We start from the raw sequence: 22253 nt of genomic DNA, 5'->3' as shown, positions 1-22253 counted from the left end.
GAGTGTGTGTCTGTGTGTGTGAGTATGTGTGTCTCTGCCTGTGTGTGTGTGTGTACGTATGTGAGTGTCTATGTGTTTCTGTCAGTGTGTGTGTGTGTGTGTGTGTGTGAAGCGATGTATTAGTTTGCATGCATATCAGTGGAAGTTGAAGGGTAAATCATGTTTTATTAACAATTCCCAAATTATTTCCCAGATTTTCCAGATACCTGCTCTTTTGTTTGATGAGAAGTAAACACGCCCTGTAAATAACCCCATGAAGGGTTTATTGTTTTGAGTTGTTTGACTGTTCAGCATTTTCCTTATTGATTTTGATGTATGCCTTTTATATTGTATTGTTTGAATAAATATAGACGTTTTATACTACTTCCGCTTAACAGACAAATCGGACTTTTATTTTGAAAGGTAACAAGGAAGCGCATTTTTTTTAGGTTAAAATGCGAACTTTATGGTATATATTACGGACAGATGCGCATTTTATAACAAGTTTAATAGTTGATTTGACCCGTATGGGACTGACTCTGTTAAGGTGGTGATGAGGTGGTGATAGTTTACGAGTTTTAATTAATGTATTGTCACCTAAAAAAAGAAAATAAAGGAGAGTCACCAGCAGCAAGTCTTCACGCCAATTCATATGATCCGACAACGCTTATTGCTGTCAGAATACGCAGGCGAAACAACATATATAACATAATAATAAATAAGACTAGAGGACGCTTTTTACAATTCATAACAGCATTGTAGAAAAGAGAGATAACAAACGGCAAAGATACGTTGATCAGAGACGTATTTGTTCTTATAATACGTCAAATACAAACGTAATCTGGAGAAAAATACGTTTCAGTCAAACGTAATTTGGAGAGAAATACGTTTCAGTCAAACGTAACTGCAAATTGCATTTTAGGTCTGGGGGAACGTAATTTTTGTGATACAGGGTTGGTGTGGGAGGTGCATGCGACCTGGTCTGCTGTTGTAGGGCACAGCTTCTCTTCCTCTTTCCTCATGTCATGTTTTTGCAAATGTTACACAGGGGACTGAGACCCGCTTACATTAATCTCTGCATGGATGGCATCTATATCAAGTTGACAAATGTGCTGCTGTCACCTGATGAGGGACTGGGAGTGCATGTCAAGAAGCAGGTGAAGTCAGGAAGACAGTGATTTGTGGCCAAGCTGCACATATCTTGCTTTTCCCAAAACACACGCTTATATTTGTCAGCTATTTTTAGATTTTGAGGGAAAGGAACAAGAAAATGAAGACTATCACTTTAGAACGAACCCAAAAGTTTCTCCAAAATGACAAGCGATGTATGTTAGCATTTAGATAGAAAGCGCCATGATTACAAGCCATTCTCTGGTAATTGTTATTCCTCCCTCCCTCACTCGCTAGCTTATCCTTAGTGTATGATATTCCTCCAGGGCAGTTCTCTGCTCTCAGGCCAGATTACTACCAAGGCGAGCCACAGACGTGCACAGAGCACCAGATTCGATTTCAGATAAGGAAAATATCAGGGCATCCAGAGGGGAAAATGCTTCATTGCAGACAGATTTCATTTATCCGAGAAGTGTGAAAGCAGGAGTAAGGGGGAGGGACAAAGTCGACCATGTAAAATACTTCTATGGAGCCGTGTTTACGCATAGGCAAGAGAAAAATAAATGAGAGAATGGGGGGTGGAGGGGGGTAGCGTAGGAGGTAGATGGAGGCAGATAGTGTTATGAATTTCATATTAAGATTTTATCATTTAGAGCATGTCGCTAGCAGAAGGCATCCAGCCTTCGCCTGTGTAATCTGCCTGAAGCTGTATCTTACATGGCAGCCACTCAATGTGCACTCTCTCTGTACTGTGAGGTGACTACAGGCACTCGTCCATCTTGTGTGTATATTATTTATATGTCCCCAGTAATACATGATAAGCCCCCGCCTTAATTAGGAATCAAAATATCAACTGTGTCATTAGTTGAACAGAATGTTGTATCAGGGGAGGAATTCGGCACCGGTCACACATGGTTCACGCTGAGTCACAGAGTGACATGGTGACAGTTTGACGTAGACACTGACTGGGAAATGGATTGTGTTTCCTCCCACGCTACCAGACATCTTTCCTGGTTACCTTGGTGCCTGAGTCGCTTCATGCACTTTGCTAAGTGTTTGAATTTTCATTAAGGCCATGCGGATGACTGTGCGGATGACTGTTCCTGAGCAATAAGTTGAACGTGGTCCTGCAGGGGGACTCGAGAAATATCTACAAAGCGGCGCAGCAGAGCCTCGAAGCAGCCACATTAAAAGAGTCTTCATATCCCTGAGAGGGAGCGCATTTAATTAGGGCACAGGCATGTGTACATTTTGAAGGCGCTCTGTATTTACCTCATCCACTTGTACAGTACACCTTTACACTCCTACGTTAGCCCTACCCTGTGTGTCGCTCTCTCAAAGGCGGCCTTTCATTTGTTACAGGAAAGCTGGTGCACCAAACTAGCAATTGCCCTGTCATTGCTCACTCATTCTCCAGCCATTTGTTGGACACAAAATATGGTTGTTTAACTGCATTACTTCCTTTAACTTTCCTCCCACGATAAGAAATGCATTCATCACAGTTGCATTAGCGACAACCTTTACACACCTCAGTAATAATGAAATCCAGGGCTCTGTTGAGGACATACACATATCTTTAAGAACTGTTTCTGGAAAGATTGAATCCAACAGACTGTTTACATAAAAAGAATTATTATATATCATTAGCAGACCCAGACAGTTTTGGTATGTGTGTCTTTTCTGTGTGAAACTGTGCCTGTATGTTTCCACACTGTGTGTGCTGAGTGTACCAGGTGTGGAGTTGCCTCCCAGCGCCTTGTTAGACTGTCTGGGTGCAGTAACTTAAGCCTTGAGGAAGATGTATGGCAAGACAGAAACATGTGGGTACCAGGGGAGGAGAGGGAGAGCCTCCTACCATTCTTTTTTTAATGACACTCTGATACTCTGCCTGAGGTCCAGTTGCAGCAACATCTGCTTCGTTTTAAATAAAGCAAAGCCTATCTCCCAAAAGGGACCGTGTCTCATAACTTAGCAAGTGAAAACAGCTGTCCACCACGGCCAGTTTAACGCTGTGGCATACACAAGCAGAAAAAAAAACATAAAACCGAAATGAGGAGATACCAATTACTCTGAGTTAATTGCCTTTAAGAAATGCCTGCATATTTTTTAGCATGAATTCTCAGGTTCGCTGAAGAATCTCACGACTGACAGAATGCCCTCAGTGGCCTGCTCAAAGGCCTCTGGTAATTACTGACGGCTTTGAATAATAAAGAGGGTGGTTATGGTCAGTTTAGTGACCTCATGTTTTTATGTTCTTTCGATTGAGGTTGTTGGAGTCACGAAAGTCAGGTGTGTTATTTTGAGAACAGTTTGTTCATCCAAAAAAAATTTGTTTCAGTGCGTTAAAGTCAAATCTAGAGTTTTTCTTCACTGTGCCTATTATTTCCCCAGATTATATATTTGTATTTATTTTTTAGCATTTTCCTTCTCCATAAATAGTAGCAGCACAGCGTATTCACTTTAAAACAGGTCAAAGACGTGTGATTTCAAATGTGTTGGTGCAAGACTTTGCAATTATGACAGGACGATATGTTACAGTATAAGAACAGAGTAGTGCAGTGCTCAGAGACACTCAGTAGTTTCAGTAACATGTAACATCATAGCATCAATATGTCAGTAAAATCTCAACAATTCATTTTCCTGGAGATATAATGAAGCATTAGTTGCTCTCTTGCATTTGTTTGTGTAGAAGTTGCTGTTTTAAAGCTTTGTTGATCTGTTGATTTGTTGATGTAAATCCTCTTCATCGAGGTAACGATGGAGAGTTGAACACCATTGTTACCCAGCTGCTTGTCCCCTATTCCCTACTCACTCAGTCTTAGTGGCAATATGCTGTGCCACCATGAAGCCCCACATCAGAGCTTTTATTTCATTGTTAAAAAGCCAAGACGATAACAATTTCTCAGACGTTTTTTCATACATGAATAAATATATACCTTCACTGTATGTTGCACAGCTGTGCTGTGATAGCAATAAAGGCCCTCCATTGTCTTTCAGCCTTGTCGTAGTGTGTGTCTGTGTGAGTCCATGATGTTGACAGCTTGGCAGACCAGTAGGAAGAGAGTGGGCGAAGGCCAGGCAGTATACACTGAGCTGAACTCGGTCTTAAAGGCCCACACACCTTCATTATTCAGTTGGAATCTATTGAGCATCTGGGAATAAATTATTCATCAACATCGACCTAGTTCCAGGGTGCTAAGTTAGCTACTTGGATGTCATCAGGCGTTCTGATAAGAGCTGTTGCTGCAGTGTGATAGCTGACATGGGTAGCTGCATGCCGTGTCTAACCCTGAGCCGCTTCTATCCGCCCTGCCTCCGCCTCCCTCCCTCTCTCCCCCCTCTCTCTCGATCCCCCTCTCTTTTTCTCTCTCTCTCTCACACTAATGATGTGTTGCTGCGAGAGTGAGGTTTAGGACAACAACCTCCTCCCAATTAGTCTGTGCAGACTACAACTCTGGTCAGATCTGGACACTAGTGGGCCACTACCCTAAATCAGAGCCAGCATGAGGAATATTGGCCCGTAGTTTCAAACAGGAACATACAGGGAAGACTGATTCCTCTGCTTTTAGAGGCATATGGAGCTTCAATGGCCAATTAAAGACGGGATATAAGTAACACCTGTAGCATCAAATGTAGTCCTGAGTGAAAGCGTGTTAGGATTTATCCAGGATCGTAAGAAAAAAACATGATGGTCGCAGTTAGGGATTTTTTTTCTGGAATTGCTCTGCCCTTCTGGTTTAAATGTGTTATTAGGTAGGAAAATGGTGCTCTGATTTTTATTTGAGATTTCTTTGTTTATTCCAGAACGGTTCTATCTAACACAAAATACTAAATATTTTCAATAGATATTCTCAGCGTCATAATTAGTGAAGCAATAGTATCCCACCAATCACAATGTCATACACAATATGATTCCAAAACCTGCTCCATTTAAAGTGGAATAAAAAGAAAAGATTATTACAAACACTATGACAGACCACATTCTGCATGTTACAACTAATGGCTTGTGTGCAGTAAGAGCATATGAGGAGCAGACGCAGAGAAAGATTATGAGAGATTTGCAAAGCAAGGGCTTATATTGGACAAAAACAGGGCTTACAATGGGGGGCGGGGGGACAAAAAGAGAGAGGAAAAAGAAAACCGCAAGCATCCTCAGTGGAATACATTACCGGGACAGCAGAGGCATGGTTTGGATAAACCCTTCAGATGCCTTCAGTGTCCTTCTGACTTTCAGCGTGTCTCCAAAGAGACAAGTTCTGTGCCAGAGAGCATTCATCAAATTAGACCAGAGAGAAAACAATGTGAAAACACACTGCTCTCCTTAGAGACATGCTGACAGGTTATCACAGGGAAGGTGTCTGGTGCTCTTGAGCACCCGGGTTAGCAACACACAGCCTCCTCACTGAAGAGCAGCCCTCGGTTCCTCTCCCTGCGAGGATTAAGAGGGGAAAACAGGCGTTCAGGGGATAAGTGTACAAATATAGAGCATTATAGTAAAGCCACCTACTCCATACTGTAGCTATTAGAAAGTGGCATTGGACACTGTATTTGAGCAATGGTGGGGAACAGTCGAGTGTTCGCCTGACACCGCTGACTAAGCTTTAGTGAGCATGCATGTAGACCACTGCTTGGCCGAGACGTCTCATTAGGGAGGACTATTATCAATCCTCAGAGATCGAAAACCACCATGACAGAGCTAAAGAAAGCACCATCCCCATTTATGCTTCAATCAGTGCATGAGTCAAGGTCAGTCAATAACTTCGAAGTCAAACCAGATTTATTTTTATTTTCTTGTCTTTGTATATAAAACTCCCCCAACACCTTGTAACACCTGTAAAATGACACTGTAGTTGGAAACTATGGACATTCCTATGTTTTTATGGACACTAAAATCAGGTTTCTCTCTCCAGTACCTCTTATTCTTATATTCTTCCATTATTGTGTGCTTCACACTCCTAACTGTCTCCCCAGGTTTTCTCCGCACATCGCATAGGACTGTTCTCTCTGTTTCTCTGAGCAGGCAGATAAATGAGCTGTGCTTTGGGTTCACCATGGCTTCAGCGCTTTACCGCTAGATTAATGATGCATCGCAAGCCTAGGGCCTTTGCTTTTAGCATTTTAGAAGTACCTTCATAAAATGAACTACAGGTACATCTTGTTTATTCGCTTATCTATTGGAGCTTCTTTCCTGTGGGCATGAAGCTCTACGCATCAGTGAACTTGACTCTGCTGGGCTAATGAACTCTCCCAAACACATACAGTATTTATGGAGATTGTGAGAAAAAGGTGTCATTTAGATCAGGAAACCTCTTTTATTTTATTTTGAAATCACCGTAATCTTAAAATCACCACATGCCACTGTCATGTTATTTCTCCTTTTAATAAAATATTCCAGTGTCCTTTCCAGACATCCCATCCAAGGTACAAGTCAGTTTTCATCACAGTGGCTAAATTGAATGTTAAGACCCTCACATAGCCCACATTGAATTGTCACGGGTGAAAAAGAAGTCAAGCATTGGAGGAAGACGCCATGAATTGGTAATGTTATTGGATTTCAACCAGGTCATGACCACATCAAAATGTTGACCTACACACTAATCCAGGCTGGCAGACTGACGACCAGCGACATACAAATTCATTTTAGCGTTGATTCATAGGCTCACATCTACGATACACACACGATTCATTTAAAAGTAAAGCATAGGGTTGATATGTTGATACGATCACAGAAGGATTCATCTTAGAAGTGGCTTGCAGGCACAGTTGAGCTTCACTTACACAGAACTACACACAGCCATTGTCCTTGAAAGGGTGACCTTATTCTTTTATGGAGGTGCTATGAAACTATACATCATGGCTCACTGTCACTTATTTGAAAATCTCAATCAATGTGCAATAACACATTTCAGTTCTTTACAATTATTACTGGAAGTCTGTATAATGCAGATTGTTAAAGGGCAGATCTTTTATTAAGGATTTTCTTCGGGATTGAATGATAGATTTAAAATGCAGATTCACCTCATGAAGGACTGGATTCAATTACTGGATCTTTAATTATAAAATCAAAGATTCTCTGGGAAAGTGATAAGCAAATATCTGTTTTCATTATTGCATTTCGATGAGGTGACGAATGTGAAGGCCTCAGGCTGTTGTGGTCTGAATTGAATGAGAAAACATAACGATGTAAATATGAACGGGCATACACCTCCACTCAGGTTATTCTATCGGGAGTTAACCTACATCTCGTACACCCACATCACATTGCTTCCTCTTCTCTGCTTGCAAATAAATCTGAAGGACATCGTCGAAAGGAGAGAAAGAGAATGAGAGTGTAAGGTGGGAAGAAGAGAGAGAGAGTATTGATTGCTTGATTCCCGTACCTCTGCCAGTGAGTGCAGAGTGTCAAGATCTCCCGCCAGGAAAAACAAATCACAAGGCTGAAGTGATGGATGTGGCACTCCAGGATCCGGCGGGTTTGCCATCTGGATGGCCGACACTGTATATCAGCCTCATGCACAGCAAATTAAATATACATTTGGACGGCTTCACCGGGCCTCACCCAGCACAGATGCACCAAAAACAGCCCTTCACCACAACTCCCGTAATGGGTTGGATCTATCATTTTCAGGTCTATTATGTAAAGATGATGTTGGTCTGTGTCCAGAATGTCTAAATGATGTTACAGTCACAATACAATTGAATTATATGGAGCCAAATGGATGTTAAGCAAATGACATCTCCTTTAATTTCCCTAAAATGAGTCAATACTAATCCAACTTGCAGATATAGTTTGATGCACAGTCAAACATCAGTGAAATAATGACACAAATTGAATAAAACCCCAGGTCAATGTGCAATTCTGGGGCCTAATGCATTGCTTACACATTCTCTCTCTTTTTTATATATGTGTGGCTGCAATACACATCGATACCAGAGGGTATGACACTGTTAGTGCAATAAATAGTCTCAGTATGACATTTGAGCTTTTAAAAATATTAGTACAAAGAGGGTAAATGTAGAGCAGCAGGTTATTCTGCTTAGCAGGGTTCAATAACCGAAAATTTAACCCGGCCCTGAAGAGGCTGCCAAATGACCTTTAACGCAGAGCTGATGAAATGGCCTGAAGCAAGACTATAAAAGAACATTGAGTTTCAGAGTGTTTTACAGTATACTTTTTTTCCCGATCCGTTTGTTTGCCCTTTCCCATTTTAGAAGAGGGTACATTACATGTATCGTGTTAGTTGGGCGATGACGTGCGTTGAAAATAGTCTCAAATGGATTTTGGTGTGAATAATGAAGCACCTTTGTACAGTATATGCAATGATTTTGTTTTATGTTCATTTTGTCAAAGATACTGTCTCGCATCTAAAGAAATGAGGGGGAAAAAAGTATTGATTAAACCTCCGCTGCTCTGCCCGTTGTTTTCCAATCTCTTTCTTCAAGCCTTCATGGCTGCTTGTCCTCTAAATGTCAGAGGTGTTTGTGATGGCGCTGAACAACTCGTTGAGGGGCTCTGCAAAGCCACTCACCGCTGCACAAACTGAGCATGCAAGTTGACAATTGTGCTGTGAACTTTAGCCTCCGCTCTTCATCAGTAATCAGATCTCATTTCTGTAAGGATAGTGTTGGCTGGAAAGCAGTGCAGCAGCTGCTACAGCGTAAGGCAGCGTTTGAGCGTGTTGATGGTTCAATCCAGATTCACATGTCATCTGCCTCACTGTGCTTAACCTAACCCTCTGGGAGCCCCACTACTGGGAGCTCTGAGTGGGAGCCATCTTACCTCGTTTCATGCCCTCACCACTCCACTGTGTGCTTCTTTCTTTTCAGACAACCGACGACTTGCTGGTGGCATCAGCCGAGTGTCCGAGCGATGATGAAGACATTGATCCCTGTGAGCCGAGCTCAGGTGGGTTAGGTTAGTCATCTCTTTTTATTCTACTTCTCTCTGGGTGTGCCACCGTGTCTCTGTGTGTCAGAGTCCGCCCCCACCAAGACACTCCAGGCTACCACACACTGTTTAAATGAGCAGAGTGGAGCTGTCGTTTGAACTTGAACTCTTCTCACAGGCAGAGTTGCTCTTCTTCTTAAGCAAGCCAGAGGATGTCCATTAGGTCTGTCTGGGAAGCTCCCATCATGCCACGGAGTACGATTTTACTGGTTCTTATATTTCAATGTACAGGAGCTGAACATATAAATGCAGTACATTTTGTTTTTTTCTCTGAAAAGCCTCTGGCTACAATGGACTGAGTCAGCTGTGTAAATGTTTTAACTACAATTACAGCTATAGTTCAACATTTTTACAAATACGTTTATTGGGCTCGTATTTGTGCACTATTGATGATGTCAGTCGGCAGCTGGTTAGCTTAGTTTAAAATAAAAAATGGAAATGGGCCTTATATTCTGGTTATATTGCTCACAAAATCCGCTACCTGCCACCTCTGAAGCTCAAGAATTAAAAAAATGATTTACTTCATAAAAATATACCTTGTTTTTGGTTTTACAGTTGCAGGCTAGTTGTTTCACACTGATTCCAGTCTTGATGCTAAGCTAAGCTAACTGGCTGCTGATTACGACAGAGATATATAATAAACCTCTTAAAAGTAACTTACAGCAAAATCATGGTTTTCGAGATGTATGCTTCTTCTTCTGTGCACCTAACAAAAGTTATTTTAATCAGAGCAGCATAATTAGTAGTCCACACTGCTGATCGTGTTTTGTATGTGTCAAAGAAGCTGTTTTGCTGTTTTTTAATTGTGCACCTGTTTAGTCATCATCAGTATCACATGTTCTAATGCACAAACAGACAAGTACTCAGAAAGACGGAAAAACACACAGTTGTAATTGTCAGACCCACAGAATGCGTGAGGGTAAACCCAGAGAGCGGAGTGTGTGAAGGTTGATTTTTGTGTAGAGGGTTCCCACTGTTGTTAATTACATTTCACAGCGAGCAGTGGGAGTTCATCCTGTTGTTTCCTACACTATTGTTCACGGTAGCTGCACATGATATCCCTGTTAGATTATGATTGTGGCACATATCAGGTGTCTCTCTTCATGAAATACGAATATTTTTTCTTCTATAGTGTTATTGTGTGTTGAAACAAAAGGAAGCGCTCCCCGTTCCCCTGGTTATTATTAGCTCTGACAAATTGGGATTGTATATCTGTCTGTTCCCTTCAATGCTGACAAACTATTAATCTCTTACCTTGCCACACACGGAAGGCAATTAAGTATAACCCTTGCTCCCGGCTTTGAATAGAAGGATTTTCAAATGCATTTTGAAGTGATGAGACGCACAGAGAACAATTAAGTCCAGACCCAAGGCCCCTCACTCCATCTAGATGTGCTATCGATCAGTATGTGGTCATAAAACCTCCACTAAATGAATGCCTGCCTCACAGCAAAGACTATCAACTTTCTGGTCTGTCTCTCTTCCTGTTCCTTTGGCCTTCCACTAGCAAGATTGGCTTTTGCTACCTCTCATTCTGCACATGAGAGTGATATTCCCACTGGGCAGCATTACAATAGGTACTTCCAATGTGCATCTGCTAACTCTGTCAAATACCATGCACAGGAGATTAGTGTGCGCATTGATTCGCACTAGTAGATTACATTATGACATTTTTTGACAAGGGCATCTGCCAAAACATCAGTCGAGAACTGTGTGATGTTCAGGGATGCACACTCCCCGAGCAAAGTATCCCTCTCCTTCTGTGATCACCGAAGGGGGATTTGACACCAGAGCTGTGGGCTCCCAGGGTGGCAGCTGTCTAACACCGTATCCTGATTAGTATCTACATTCAGTACGATTCACACGCTCTGCCAAGCACTGGCCACATCTCAGACAAGTTTTCTGTACATAAAGAACTGGATCCACTGTCGCTGATAAAGGGATCACTTTCTCATATTACACTTCAGGCAACTCCTTTTAATGACACTAATAATATGTCGTTCTTCAGCAAACGCTTTGACGGTCCGTTCCATCTGTTCAACTCAAAAGCAAATGCTAGATGTGCACGCTGACTTGATATCTCTGTTTCTCTCAACCTTGTGCTCAGACTTCACAGCACATGTAAACCTTATGATGATGTTGCTGAATAAGTGATCCCAAGAGGTGAGCTTTAAAGCACACTATTGTGTTGGCTATCTGTGGCCCAAGGTCAGCTCTAGATCATCCCATGTATCAACTGGAGTCCCACAGCAGTCCCTATAAGCAGTTGAGTGACATCAATTGGGTAAACTTACTTATTGCCATGGATTTTTTCTCTTAACTCTGGAAACCATGGAAAGCCAGTGGTACCAGCATAGCTTATCACCCGGCAGGACTCAGATTAGATCATACTGCAGCAAATTGAATCCCCACCCCCCCCCCTCCCGACCCGGTTCAGAAAACCACTGAGGAATACACAGACCCATGATTCTGCTACACATCTGATCTGTAAAAGGGGATCTGTCATAATGGAGTGTGCATGAACGAAGCAGCAGAGCTGAATACCACTGTGACTACGATTCCAGGCACACATCAGGGCCTTTATCTTTGTGATGGCTATTGGGGAAATTAGGAAAAAAAGTAAAATGTGTCAAATGCATGAGTTCCCATATGATCTCACCTGAGACAAGAGAACTAATGTGCCTTTAAGGGCAAGTCTGATGTTGAAGAAATACTATATCAAATCTAACCATTAGCATAAAAGAATCCTTCTCCCCAAAAAAGTGGCCATTTAAAGGCCACAGTGAAGTGTTGTCCAATCATCTGGAGAAAATGTCTGAGTTGTGTGAAAGTACCCCGATTAGATGTGTCTGTCAAGGTGGTGGTTGGTGCTGATTTTCAAGTACCAACCTCGAATTTGGTGGTGGAAGTTAATGGAACAGGTTGTTGTCGAGCTGCATGGGTTCAGCTGGAATGGATGCCTGCTTCATTTCATTGGCGTCATGCAGGCCATTGATGGGGGGCAGCTGCTGCAAAGTGACCCATCTCCAAGGTTACCCGGCAACTGCTTTTGTTCCTCGTCATTTTTCTTTCTTCTCCTGAGCGTTGTTTTTGCTCGGCATCCTTATTTGTTCAAATCACCACATACGATCAATTTGATAAGACGATTTAGTTGCAATATGAAATTGGAAACAGTTGGAATGTAAAATGGACCCTGTCAATGTATTTATTTGACAGTTTCTATTCAAAGTACGGGACCAATTCTGTCCATATGTGGCCCAGTTAGTTTAGTTAAGCATAAATACTGGAAACAGACTGCTAGCCAGGTGACAAAACATCTCTAACAACTCATTTAGAGCTCACTGATTTATGAATTCTATAAAGTTTATTTAAACTGTACACAAATCAAAGTGTAAAAACAGAAATTCTCCATTTTAGCTGCAACTAGCTGTTTTTAGTCTTTGCTCTAACCCTCTGCCAGAAAGGCAGTACTTCTCAAAATATCATTGTTTGTTTTTTACTAAATAGTCATTTACATAGAAAATGTGCTATCTTGAAAGATATGTCATAGTTGAGTGGTCTAATGCATTCCGCTGTTTTAAAAAATGATGATCTCATTGTACCATGCTAAAATGGTGCTTCCATAATAGTTACTGGAGAACAAACCCCAGTATGAATCATGTTAAAAAATATATATATTATAAAGGAAAATATGAAAAGTAGCCTTTTGCTCTTCAGAATACCCAATATGTATCTTCTAAACTCGGAATACACAGAAGGAAAATTATGTCTCCTAAAATAACATTGGATGCATCAGCCAGAAATGTATCTTTAATTTGTTTACACCTTTTCCCACCATTGAGCCATCATTAATTATGTAATACGTATGAAAGAAATTAGCTCTGTGTCATATGCAAGTTAATACGTTCTTTAACCCAATGGAAATGACTGGAATACACCCAACCAGAGGGGGACAAATTAGAGTAAATTATTGTTTTAAAAGTAGCTGTGAGATTAATGAAACATTCAAAGCACTGCTCTGGTTTAAGAGGTCACTGACCACATGTAATAGGTTATTCAATCATACCCAGCTGGAGCTCTGTGTGTGTTTATTTCCTCCTTTGCTGAACACAGTGACATGTACCTCGCATGCCAACAGAATGCCTCGAGCAGGGAATGAAAACCCTTCTGAAGCCTAGATGCCCATTGAATGTGACCAGAGCGCATACCCATCAAGCAGCACTGATGACCTTCAAGCATCACGCAAGCTCTTTTTGCAAAAAGTGATTGCTGTTATAACTGCATACCTTGCCAATTTATGCAGATAATCTTATGGAATTCTGCCATTTTAGTTTTTCTGCGCTCTTTCAATGAGGATTATGCCGTCCGAGTCTTCTTTCTACATTCTATTTTAAATTAAGTGTGTTTTGAGAGAAAACAGGATTTCACACTCGCTGTCAGTCTTTCACTTTACTGATCCCACCATATTTATTTTTTCAATTATTTGTATTTTTCTACCACACATCTTGTGGGTGTGCTGACATTGATGCTAACACAATGTGTCGGTAGGGCATGAAAGACTTTGCTTTCCCCAAGAAAAGAAAAGCCCATCCAAAGGTCAGTTTCAATTCAATTTAATTCAGTTTATTTTGTATAGCCCAATATCACAAATTAAAAATTCTGAGGGCTTTACAATCTGTAAATTTACAACATCCCTGTCTCAGGACCTCACATCAGTTATGTTCTAGAATGCGTAAATTCGGGTTTGAGTGGGCGAGTAAGAATTATTAAAAGGTGAATTAGCCCGGCTTAAACTATGCCATACCTTTCATTGGGCTAATTCACCTTTTAATAATTCTTACGCGCCCACTCAGCTCTCTGTTTATCATCTGCCATTAGCATGAGCAGAGCCACTTCAGGCTCACACACGCATGCTGTCATCAGGCATGCTGCCAGCGTGTCACAAGTACACGATGGCTCGCGTCGCTTCTCGAGGACATTCAGATAATTAAAGAGGCAAGTGGGATTTAATAAGTGTTTTGGCTCTGCTGCAGTTGATACAGTGACCTGCCTACAGACTGATCCCAAACTCTATGGCGGCTCTGACAGTTTGAGATTATAGCTGGATATATGTGGTAAGAAGATGGTATAATCTGGCTGAATAGCAGCTACGTGTCCCTGAGCATGCCAACAAAGCCGGGGTTCGCTCTAAAGGCATCCCACAGCCACACCTTCCTAAGCTCTCGAAGATGGGTGATGCACCGCTCATGTGTATCAACTGTTGCAGGTTGCAGAGGGCTGAGTTTGCATTAAAATCTCCTTTTATTACCTTCTTACTAAAAATAACTTATTTCTTTAAGACATTAAACTCAATATTGCATGTGCATACATTCATGACACAGCATCTTCCATATGTACTCTACAAAACTCTTTTGACACATTAGCACCACCAGTTAATGAAAGGCCATTCAATATCTTCTAAGTATTCGTGGTTGCTCCATTAACGCTCAAGTAGCCTCATGCACACCTGAAGTAACCATCCCCCTTTTCTTTCATCCGTAGTCCCCTTTAACTGCTCACCCTGTTACAAATTGCCCAAGAAATGAACCCTCTTGCTGGATACAAATGAGGAAAAATGGTCTTTGTAGAGGACCATTTATTCAAATTCCACCTGACAGTCTGGAATCTCTGATCCCATTGCTCTCCTTCAGAGCTCATGGCAAAAAGAAGTCAGTTAAAAAGGAGGCAAATCAGAGGCATTTTAATGATGACTTCTATTGCACTGATGCTAATATCTCCAAGAGGGAAGCTTGTGTTTACAGGAAGAATCCAGGTAGAATTGAGAGAAACTGTGCTATCAACATTGAAACTTCAGCTATCAACCAGAACATTGAAGCCAAACCAATCTGTGTCCATGGCATTGCTCTCTTCGGTGCCTGTGTGGGACAATAAGAAATCCTGGCTTGGCGATTCCAGCAAATCTTTAAAACATTTATGAATGAGGGTCACATCTAGTATCGCCTGTGCTTCTTTATTTATCGTTGCCGAATCTCAGTCAAGACTGGTGAAAGCAAATGATTTGTGACTAAATAACTGAAACATTGACTGTTGTCCTTGTGAATAAAACAGTAAGGACTTTATGATGCTCTCGATGCGATTCTGTAATTAATTGTAGTTTCGAGAAAGTTATTCTGGCGTCTTACACAACTGCAATCCTTGACAAGTTAACCCAACTGAGCTTCACAACTGCATCCCTGCGATGCTGCCCTAAAGCTCGGCGCCACTTTAAGGTCATTTTCCCCATGTCTAATTTTATCCTTGGATAAGCTCGAGTAGAGAGTATAAGAGCCGCCATCATTTTAAACACTTGTTTCAGGCGCTATTTCTTTCTCAGTTTATGTGCCTTCGTTCTGAGGTGATGGAGTGATAATGAATGGACAGGCAGATGCATTTTGTCTGAGGTCTTAGAGGCTTTCTCGAAGGCTTCGTGTCTGCCACATTACTTTGCCTGAACCCATCTTGAGGTAAAGCGGGACAGGGGGCACAGCCAGACTCATGGGTAGCAAATGGGCCGCATCGTCGGCTGTATCAGTCAATCTAAAGGAATCGGAAAAATCCCTGTGTGCCATCAGGTGACCGCTTGATACACTGCTGAGATTAAATGCACGCTAATGAGCAGTTTTTTTAAATGTTTTCATCTTATTAACAAAAGATGGCTGTTTAAGCACTTTGACAAACGCATTGTTAAAGCTCACTGCAGTGCTAACAACTCAGCTTTCTTTGTTCGGAAATTAAATTGGATTTTTTAAAGATTATAATTTTGACTAATACATTTCTCTCTTTTTTACACTGATGCACAATACAATGTGGTAAGTTGACTGAGGATGTCCAAATGAAAAAGTCTGTCTACAGAGGCAGCCTGTGGGGAGCCAATCAACAGATCTAGGCAAGAGGGAATAACAAAGCCCGCAGCTGGAGGTGTGAGTTCACAGAATGAACACCAGCGCTCTGTGGTTCTGTTATTCCATGATTCACTCCTAACATAGCAGGCTGAGTCCGCCTGCCTCCTGAACTCTTCTAGCTCCGTCTCCTTGCTATAAGAGCCAGCCGTGTTCTCATATACAACCATATGTTCCACATCGAGAGCTCTCCCCTCCATCAACCTGCTATGTTATCTACACTTTCAACTTTTTGACCCCGAACAAAGGGTAGATGGCAAGTATGAAAGTAACTCACCAATAACGCCCTCACAATGAGTTGCTGGGCAAGAGCCGTGTCAACCAGTGGCTTTTGCCCACAAGGGGAGAGCATTCTTCACACCTGTCTGCAAGGATAAGTGGGCTTGTCAGGAGCAGTGCTAATCTGTTGCAACGCTCAGTCACACTCAATCCACCAGCGGTCCTCTCCGCTTGCCCTTGAATGTCTGTTGGCATTGGAAGCATACTTGGGCCACTGATCAGTCTTACCATGGTGGAAAACATGTCAATGCACAGCAGCAACATCTTTAGTCCTGGCAGCTCAGAGAAATGTGTCCCTTTACAGTTTACTGTTTCATGCCCTTTTAGTTATGGCATGAGCGAGATCTAAACTAAGATAGATCACACGTGCCATGTGTGTGGGTCATTTGGTATTCGTACACCGTTTACAAACAATGTCCATTGTTGCTCAACAAGAGAAATGAATGCAATTAAAAAAACTACTTCATCCCAAAGGCCATCAACACTTAGTGAGACTCAAGAGAGAGAAACCGTGAAGAGAGCTCTGGGAGACACGAGGAGTGTTGTGACTTGGACCGCTCTCAGAACATGAAGTGGGCAGACTGATTTGCAATCACTTCCCTATTCACGGGTGGAAACGATCCACAAGAGTACAGCATGATGCCATCAGTGTCATCGAACATTGAAAGTTATTTATTGTGTAAACACTGGATAATTAAAAAAAGTAACAATAATTACTGCGAAAGAGTCCAAAGAAGTAGGACGTTGAATGTTTGCAAATTGTGTCCTGGTTAGTTGTAGCTACCAATCATGAATACTTTTGGAAAACATATGTGTTTTTATATGCATGCTGTGCAGTTTAGGATTATCAGATGTGTTATCGGTGTCCGATAATAATCAACAATGTAAACAATTAAAGTAGTACTTTTGCTCTCGATAGATTTACTAATTTTAAAGGTTTCAAGATTCTGCTCACATTATCATATTTTTAAAAAAAGCAATTGAAGCCAATGGATCCCAAGAAAAATAAAATGGGCATGGTTTGCAGAATGGTATTTTTAATCTTTTATTAAACAGGACAAATCATGTAAAAGCATTGGCAGAGTCCTTTAAAGTGCAATTGCAAAAGCTAGATGTATTTGCTGTCATTTGAAAACATTCCAAAGATCTGTCTGGCGTGTATATATTGTGCTCTTTCGACATTGAGAAATTGCCACAAAAGTGGTGTGTAGGATGGGATGTGCTGCATCATCTTTTTTATTCTGCCGTCCTTCATGGACCGGGGAGAAAATACCTTTTTTATAAAATGAGGCTCCCTGAGCCTCTTTGCTCCGGCTCAGAGAGATAGCAGCTACATGTTGGTGTCCGTGCTTTTCCCTGTTGATGTACGAGTTGGATAAGGAGTTGCACTCTGGATGCTCTGCTATGGATACTGAGCTCTTGCTTTGGAAGAAAGTTATCCGTGTGGAACAATCACTCTGACTGGCCAAGATCAAACAATTTAAATAATGAAGAAACGTTGTTCTTGTTTTAAAGTGGAATCTTTTTTAAGCTGGTTTGATATCAAAGCTGAAGAATGCAATTATTTTCACAAACCAGGATATTCTTGAAAAAAAAGTAGTGTGGAAAGTGGGACAGCAAAATGGGACAGAAAGAGACGGCATGTGTCAAATGAATTTTAATAAATGTCAATCACTCATTACAGGGCAAATTTAATTCCTTAAAGGACTGACTGGCTCACATCAATATTCACCAATTTTCAGAAGAATTTTGAAGTTACTCATAATGTATATGCCATAAGGTTTTGATCACGAGATCATACACTCATCTTTTAACCTGAAGTGTCATTATTTAATAAGCGTCCGCAGCAAAATGATGGTCTAATTCTTCAGTTGACGGCTCACAAAAGCTTTAATGTTGTAGAAAATAAACATTGCTGTGGCTCCATGAACACACTGTAACCATAAGGGCAAAGCTAAAATATATGCGAACCAAATTGAATATCCGGACAGCATTTAGCACTGTAGCCTTATAATATCAATAATTTTCATGAAACATAACCTAAAGCTGACAAACTATGTTCCCTTAACATGCATGTGCTTAACAAACAAGTAACGCATTTACCTTCATGTGGGAGACACACTTTGAAAATACTAAATATTTTTGTTTTACTGTGCGTCTACCAGCATTTAAAAATAAAAAAAATCTAACTTTGAATTAACCGTTCTAAAGACTATTTACAGGGATCAGCAAAGTGGTCCACATTTTGCTTCATAGTGCAGGATTGCCATTGCTACAGTTTAGGCTTTTCAGTGCATTACTCCTCTATCAGTGTTCCTGCACTCTGGGGCCAAGGACAAGGAGCCGCAGAAAAGTACAATACTGCAAAGATTGCTGAATAGCTTTAACACAGCTGTCCACAATCATTGAGAGCTATTCATGTGTCAGTTTGTCCGGTGTAAATACAAATCGAAGCGTAAAATCTTCACGTCAACACAACTATCATCTGAACGCAGCTGTAAAAAACCCACCCTCAAATATAAGTATTTGCCCAAGTCCAGCGGAACAAGAGTGCTTACATTTCTAAATGTTATTGTTGACTGTTTTTGTGGATTTCACAAACACAACAAAGAGGGCTTAAGCAGAAATGATGACTGCTACAAAAACACACAGAGACGTGCCAGGAGGACTGAATAACATCGGGGGGTTGACGTGTTTTCAAAATATGCTCCATTGAATGGCATCATTTCAAAACAGAAGATGGGGACAGCCTTTGGCTAAATCTGCTGAGTCAATTGAAGAATTGTTTCTCTCTAAAAGATTTATTTCCACAAACTATGCAATGCAGTCATGCTGTTTGGATAAATAGTAAATGTTGGAAATGTTCAATGTTCATTCATTACTGTGCCGTAATTGAATATCATCAGAATAATATACAGGAATTAAAATGCTTTTAGGCAATCAGATAAAATGGCACACGGCAAAGTCGACAAAAATGTCCAGCTCCTGCATTTTTATTTCTTCAGGGAGCTGCAGCAATAACTGGGTGGCATTGAAATATCATTTTTAGAGTAATTTGGGGATTTTTGGGCGAAATTAAGAGTTTTAAAAGAAAATCTGCGAGGGAAAGTTCTGACAGTTTTAACTTGCAAAACATTTAGATTATTAAATATTGAATCGGGTCAAAATGACCCGAAGGCAACACAAGGGTTAAAGGCTTTATCAAACATAATCTACATTTGTATTCATTTAATTAGACCAAATCTGACTGGGACCCACTAATGCTGCCCGTTGATAGATTGTTTATTGTCGCTTCAGAGTGTAACTGCACGCTCTTCTGGTCAAACCCATCAGCCAACGTCTACTTTTACTTTTGGTGTCTGTACTAGAGTTCAACATTAAACTGTGATATTGATCCACACATGCAGAGAAGAAATGCATTTGTTCACAACTATGAATCCACTTATACGAATAGTGATGAAATGCAAAAGATGGTGAGCGAAGAACATGTGTGCTAATCATATCTCTGACTCCCTTGCAGCCAACCCCACCGGTGCTGGACCCAATAGCTTCCCAGACACGTCGGAGGTCTTCCGGGAGTCCAGCAGCACAACTGGGATGGTGGTTGGAATTGTGGCAGCAGCGGCGCTGTGTATTCTCATTCTGCTTTACGCTATGTACAAATACCGGAACAGGGACGAAGGTTCGTACCACGTGGACGAGAGTCGCAACTACATCAGCAACTCCGCGCAGTCCAACGGCACCATCGTCAAAGAGAAACCGGTGAACACCGCGAAACCCTCGAGCAAGAGCAAGAAGAACAAGGACAAGGAGTACTACGTGTGATTGTCAGAGCTTTGGTCTTTGCCAGACCAACTTGAACATTTGTGGAAGAGACAAATCAGGACATCAACATGTGTATAGTATAATAACAAAGATGAACATTATTTAGTCATTTTTCCTACAAGACAATGCTCTGAAAAGTACTTATGAAAAGTGAAAAAATAACTTTCTTTAAACTCAAGATTCAGTCCAGAAGGAGACTGATAGAAAATGGCTCTGGCGACCAGTCGAACATGAACTGAATACATATCGAACATGACAACCAAACAACATTAACCCATGTGTGACTTGTTTCCTCAGCCAGGATTGTGTGATCGAACTCCCGGGTTTCTGGTGAACAGAGGAGCTGATGCACTTTGCAAAGGGAGAATCAGCATTACACACTTCCTGTTTTCATATACATTGCCTGTGTTTGTGTTGCTGAGACTTTTTCTAGAGGAAATGACACAATGCAAAATAAATAGACACATACATAACTACGGCAAACATTTACCGTGGATGAAAAAAAAAAAATCCTGGAGACGTGAAGTCAGAGAGAAGAAAAAAAAACTGATGGATGTCCGAGGAATGAGCCAAAGTACTCACTTAAGAGGCGGTGACGGCCGGCAGAGACTGAAACCTGGCTGACTGAGCTGCCGCAGTACAAAGATGAGAATAGATGGCAGTTTCTCTTGAAGGACCATGTTTTAAAAGAATATGTCAGCTGTGCCAGTAAGAAATCTGGAGACATTCGTTTTCACATCGTGTGAACTCAGAGAGTTTCCTCAGAATCATGGGGATGTCTCGAAAGTGATCATTTGGGAGCCATGCACGCAAAATTATCTTATTACAGTACATATGTTTATATACAGTACAACCACATCTATATGTGCTTTCTGGACTGTGACAAAGTGGTGTTTTATAGCCTGTTGTATAGATGATGCAAACTATAACTGCTCCATTTTGGAAGAAAACTAAAAAAGGACAAAAAGAAGACATAAGTGTTATTAAGTGTTGCTAGACATAGAATATTTGACATCTGCATTTTTCTCAGTTGGTGAATAATTTGATTTTCCCCTGTTTTTTTGTTTTTTTACATGTGTTCCTATATAGTTTTTATATAAATGCCAACCCGAGATAGATGATTCCGGACCAGTCGTAGCCGAACTGCACAAGGCGTTGATAGGCGGAAAGGCGTGGCAGGGACAACTTGTGTGGCGCCGTTAAGGGAACCGGTAGAATCACTGCCTTCCTCCTCAACCCTGACTTACATGAGTGAGAATGGACACAAAGAATATGAGTAATGATGATGACGACAATGATAAATAAACTTGATGTGTGTGTTTCCAAGTGGTATTATAAGAGTGTCTAATGTGTGCTTGAGCTGATGCAAAACCAGAGGAGAATAGCTCAAAATAAGTCTCCATTTCAACTGTTCTGTGTTTGTTCTGTCAGTCAAGTCTGCTTTCCGGAGACCTGTACTTGGAATGAGTATGAGGAAAATGACCATGAACTATAAATAATGATTATAAATTCTCTTGGTCTGCTCTTCTTTTTTTTTCTCTGTTGTTTTTGGTTCAACTTCAACTCTTCTTGTATGCAACATAAAGAAGTATTGATAAAAACTAGATTTGAAAAATCTAATGAATTAAATACTATCGAATTGAAATTATATCAGTCTATGTATCAGAGGAATATGCAGGCGTTATAATTTAAATTTTATCAACAATCCTTAAAGGAGTATTCCACAAATTTAGATCCACTAATTTAGATAATTAAAGGAGAATTCCATTAATTTACCGTTGAACTTCAATAACATTGTCTGACTGTACAGTTAAAAAGAAAGGACCTTTTTAATTTTACGTATTATTTTTGTCAAAATCCGGGGACTACATTACTCACAATAAGGGTCCTTTTGAATCTAAAGACGTGGGCTCACAGTTATTAGCACAAAGCCCAAATCAACAAAAATAACTAAATTAAATGTGCGTTTATTATAATACTAGGAGGAAATTTCACACTGACATATTTTTATTGGCTGCATGGTGGTGTAGTCTGTAGTGGCTAGCACTGTCGCCTCTCAGCGGGAGCTCGGGCCACAGATTCGGTTCCCGGTCTGGGCGGTCCTTCTGTGTGATATTTACATGTTCTCCCCGTGGCACCTCTGGGTTCTCCGGGTTCCTCCCACAGTCCAAAGA

At 41.0% G+C, this 22253-nt stretch overlaps 1 protein-coding gene across 6 annotated transcripts in view; it reads left to right on the top strand.

Annotated features, from left to right (window-relative positions):
- LOC130206860 (neurexin-1a-like) overlaps positions 1–21591 on the top strand; it is a 241291-nt gene extending 219700 nt beyond the window's left edge. For 4 of the 6 annotated variants that reach the window (XM_056435082.1, XM_056435081.1, XM_056435085.1 and 1 more), the window contains 2 exons: positions 8917–9004; positions 19775–21591. In XM_056435082.1, coding sequence (XP_056291057.1) covers positions 8917–9004; positions 19775–20079 — 393 coding nt within the window. In that variant the 3' untranslated portion in view covers positions 20080–21591. The remainder of the gene's footprint in view (positions 1–8916; positions 9005–19774) is intronic. The other 2 variants (XM_056435086.1, XM_056435084.1) reach the window with 1 other exon arrangement.
- The last annotated feature ends 662 nt before the right edge of the window (positions 21592–22253 follow it).

Source organism: Pseudoliparis swirei, chromosome 17 (genome assembly GCF_029220125.1).
Source record: "Pseudoliparis swirei isolate HS2019 ecotype Mariana Trench chromosome 17, NWPU_hadal_v1, whole genome shotgun sequence".
Lineage (NCBI taxonomy): Eukaryota > Metazoa > Chordata > Actinopteri > Perciformes > Liparidae > Pseudoliparis > Pseudoliparis swirei.
Note: the sequence above shows the minus strand (reverse complement) of the source record. Positions and strands in the feature narration are given on the sequence as shown.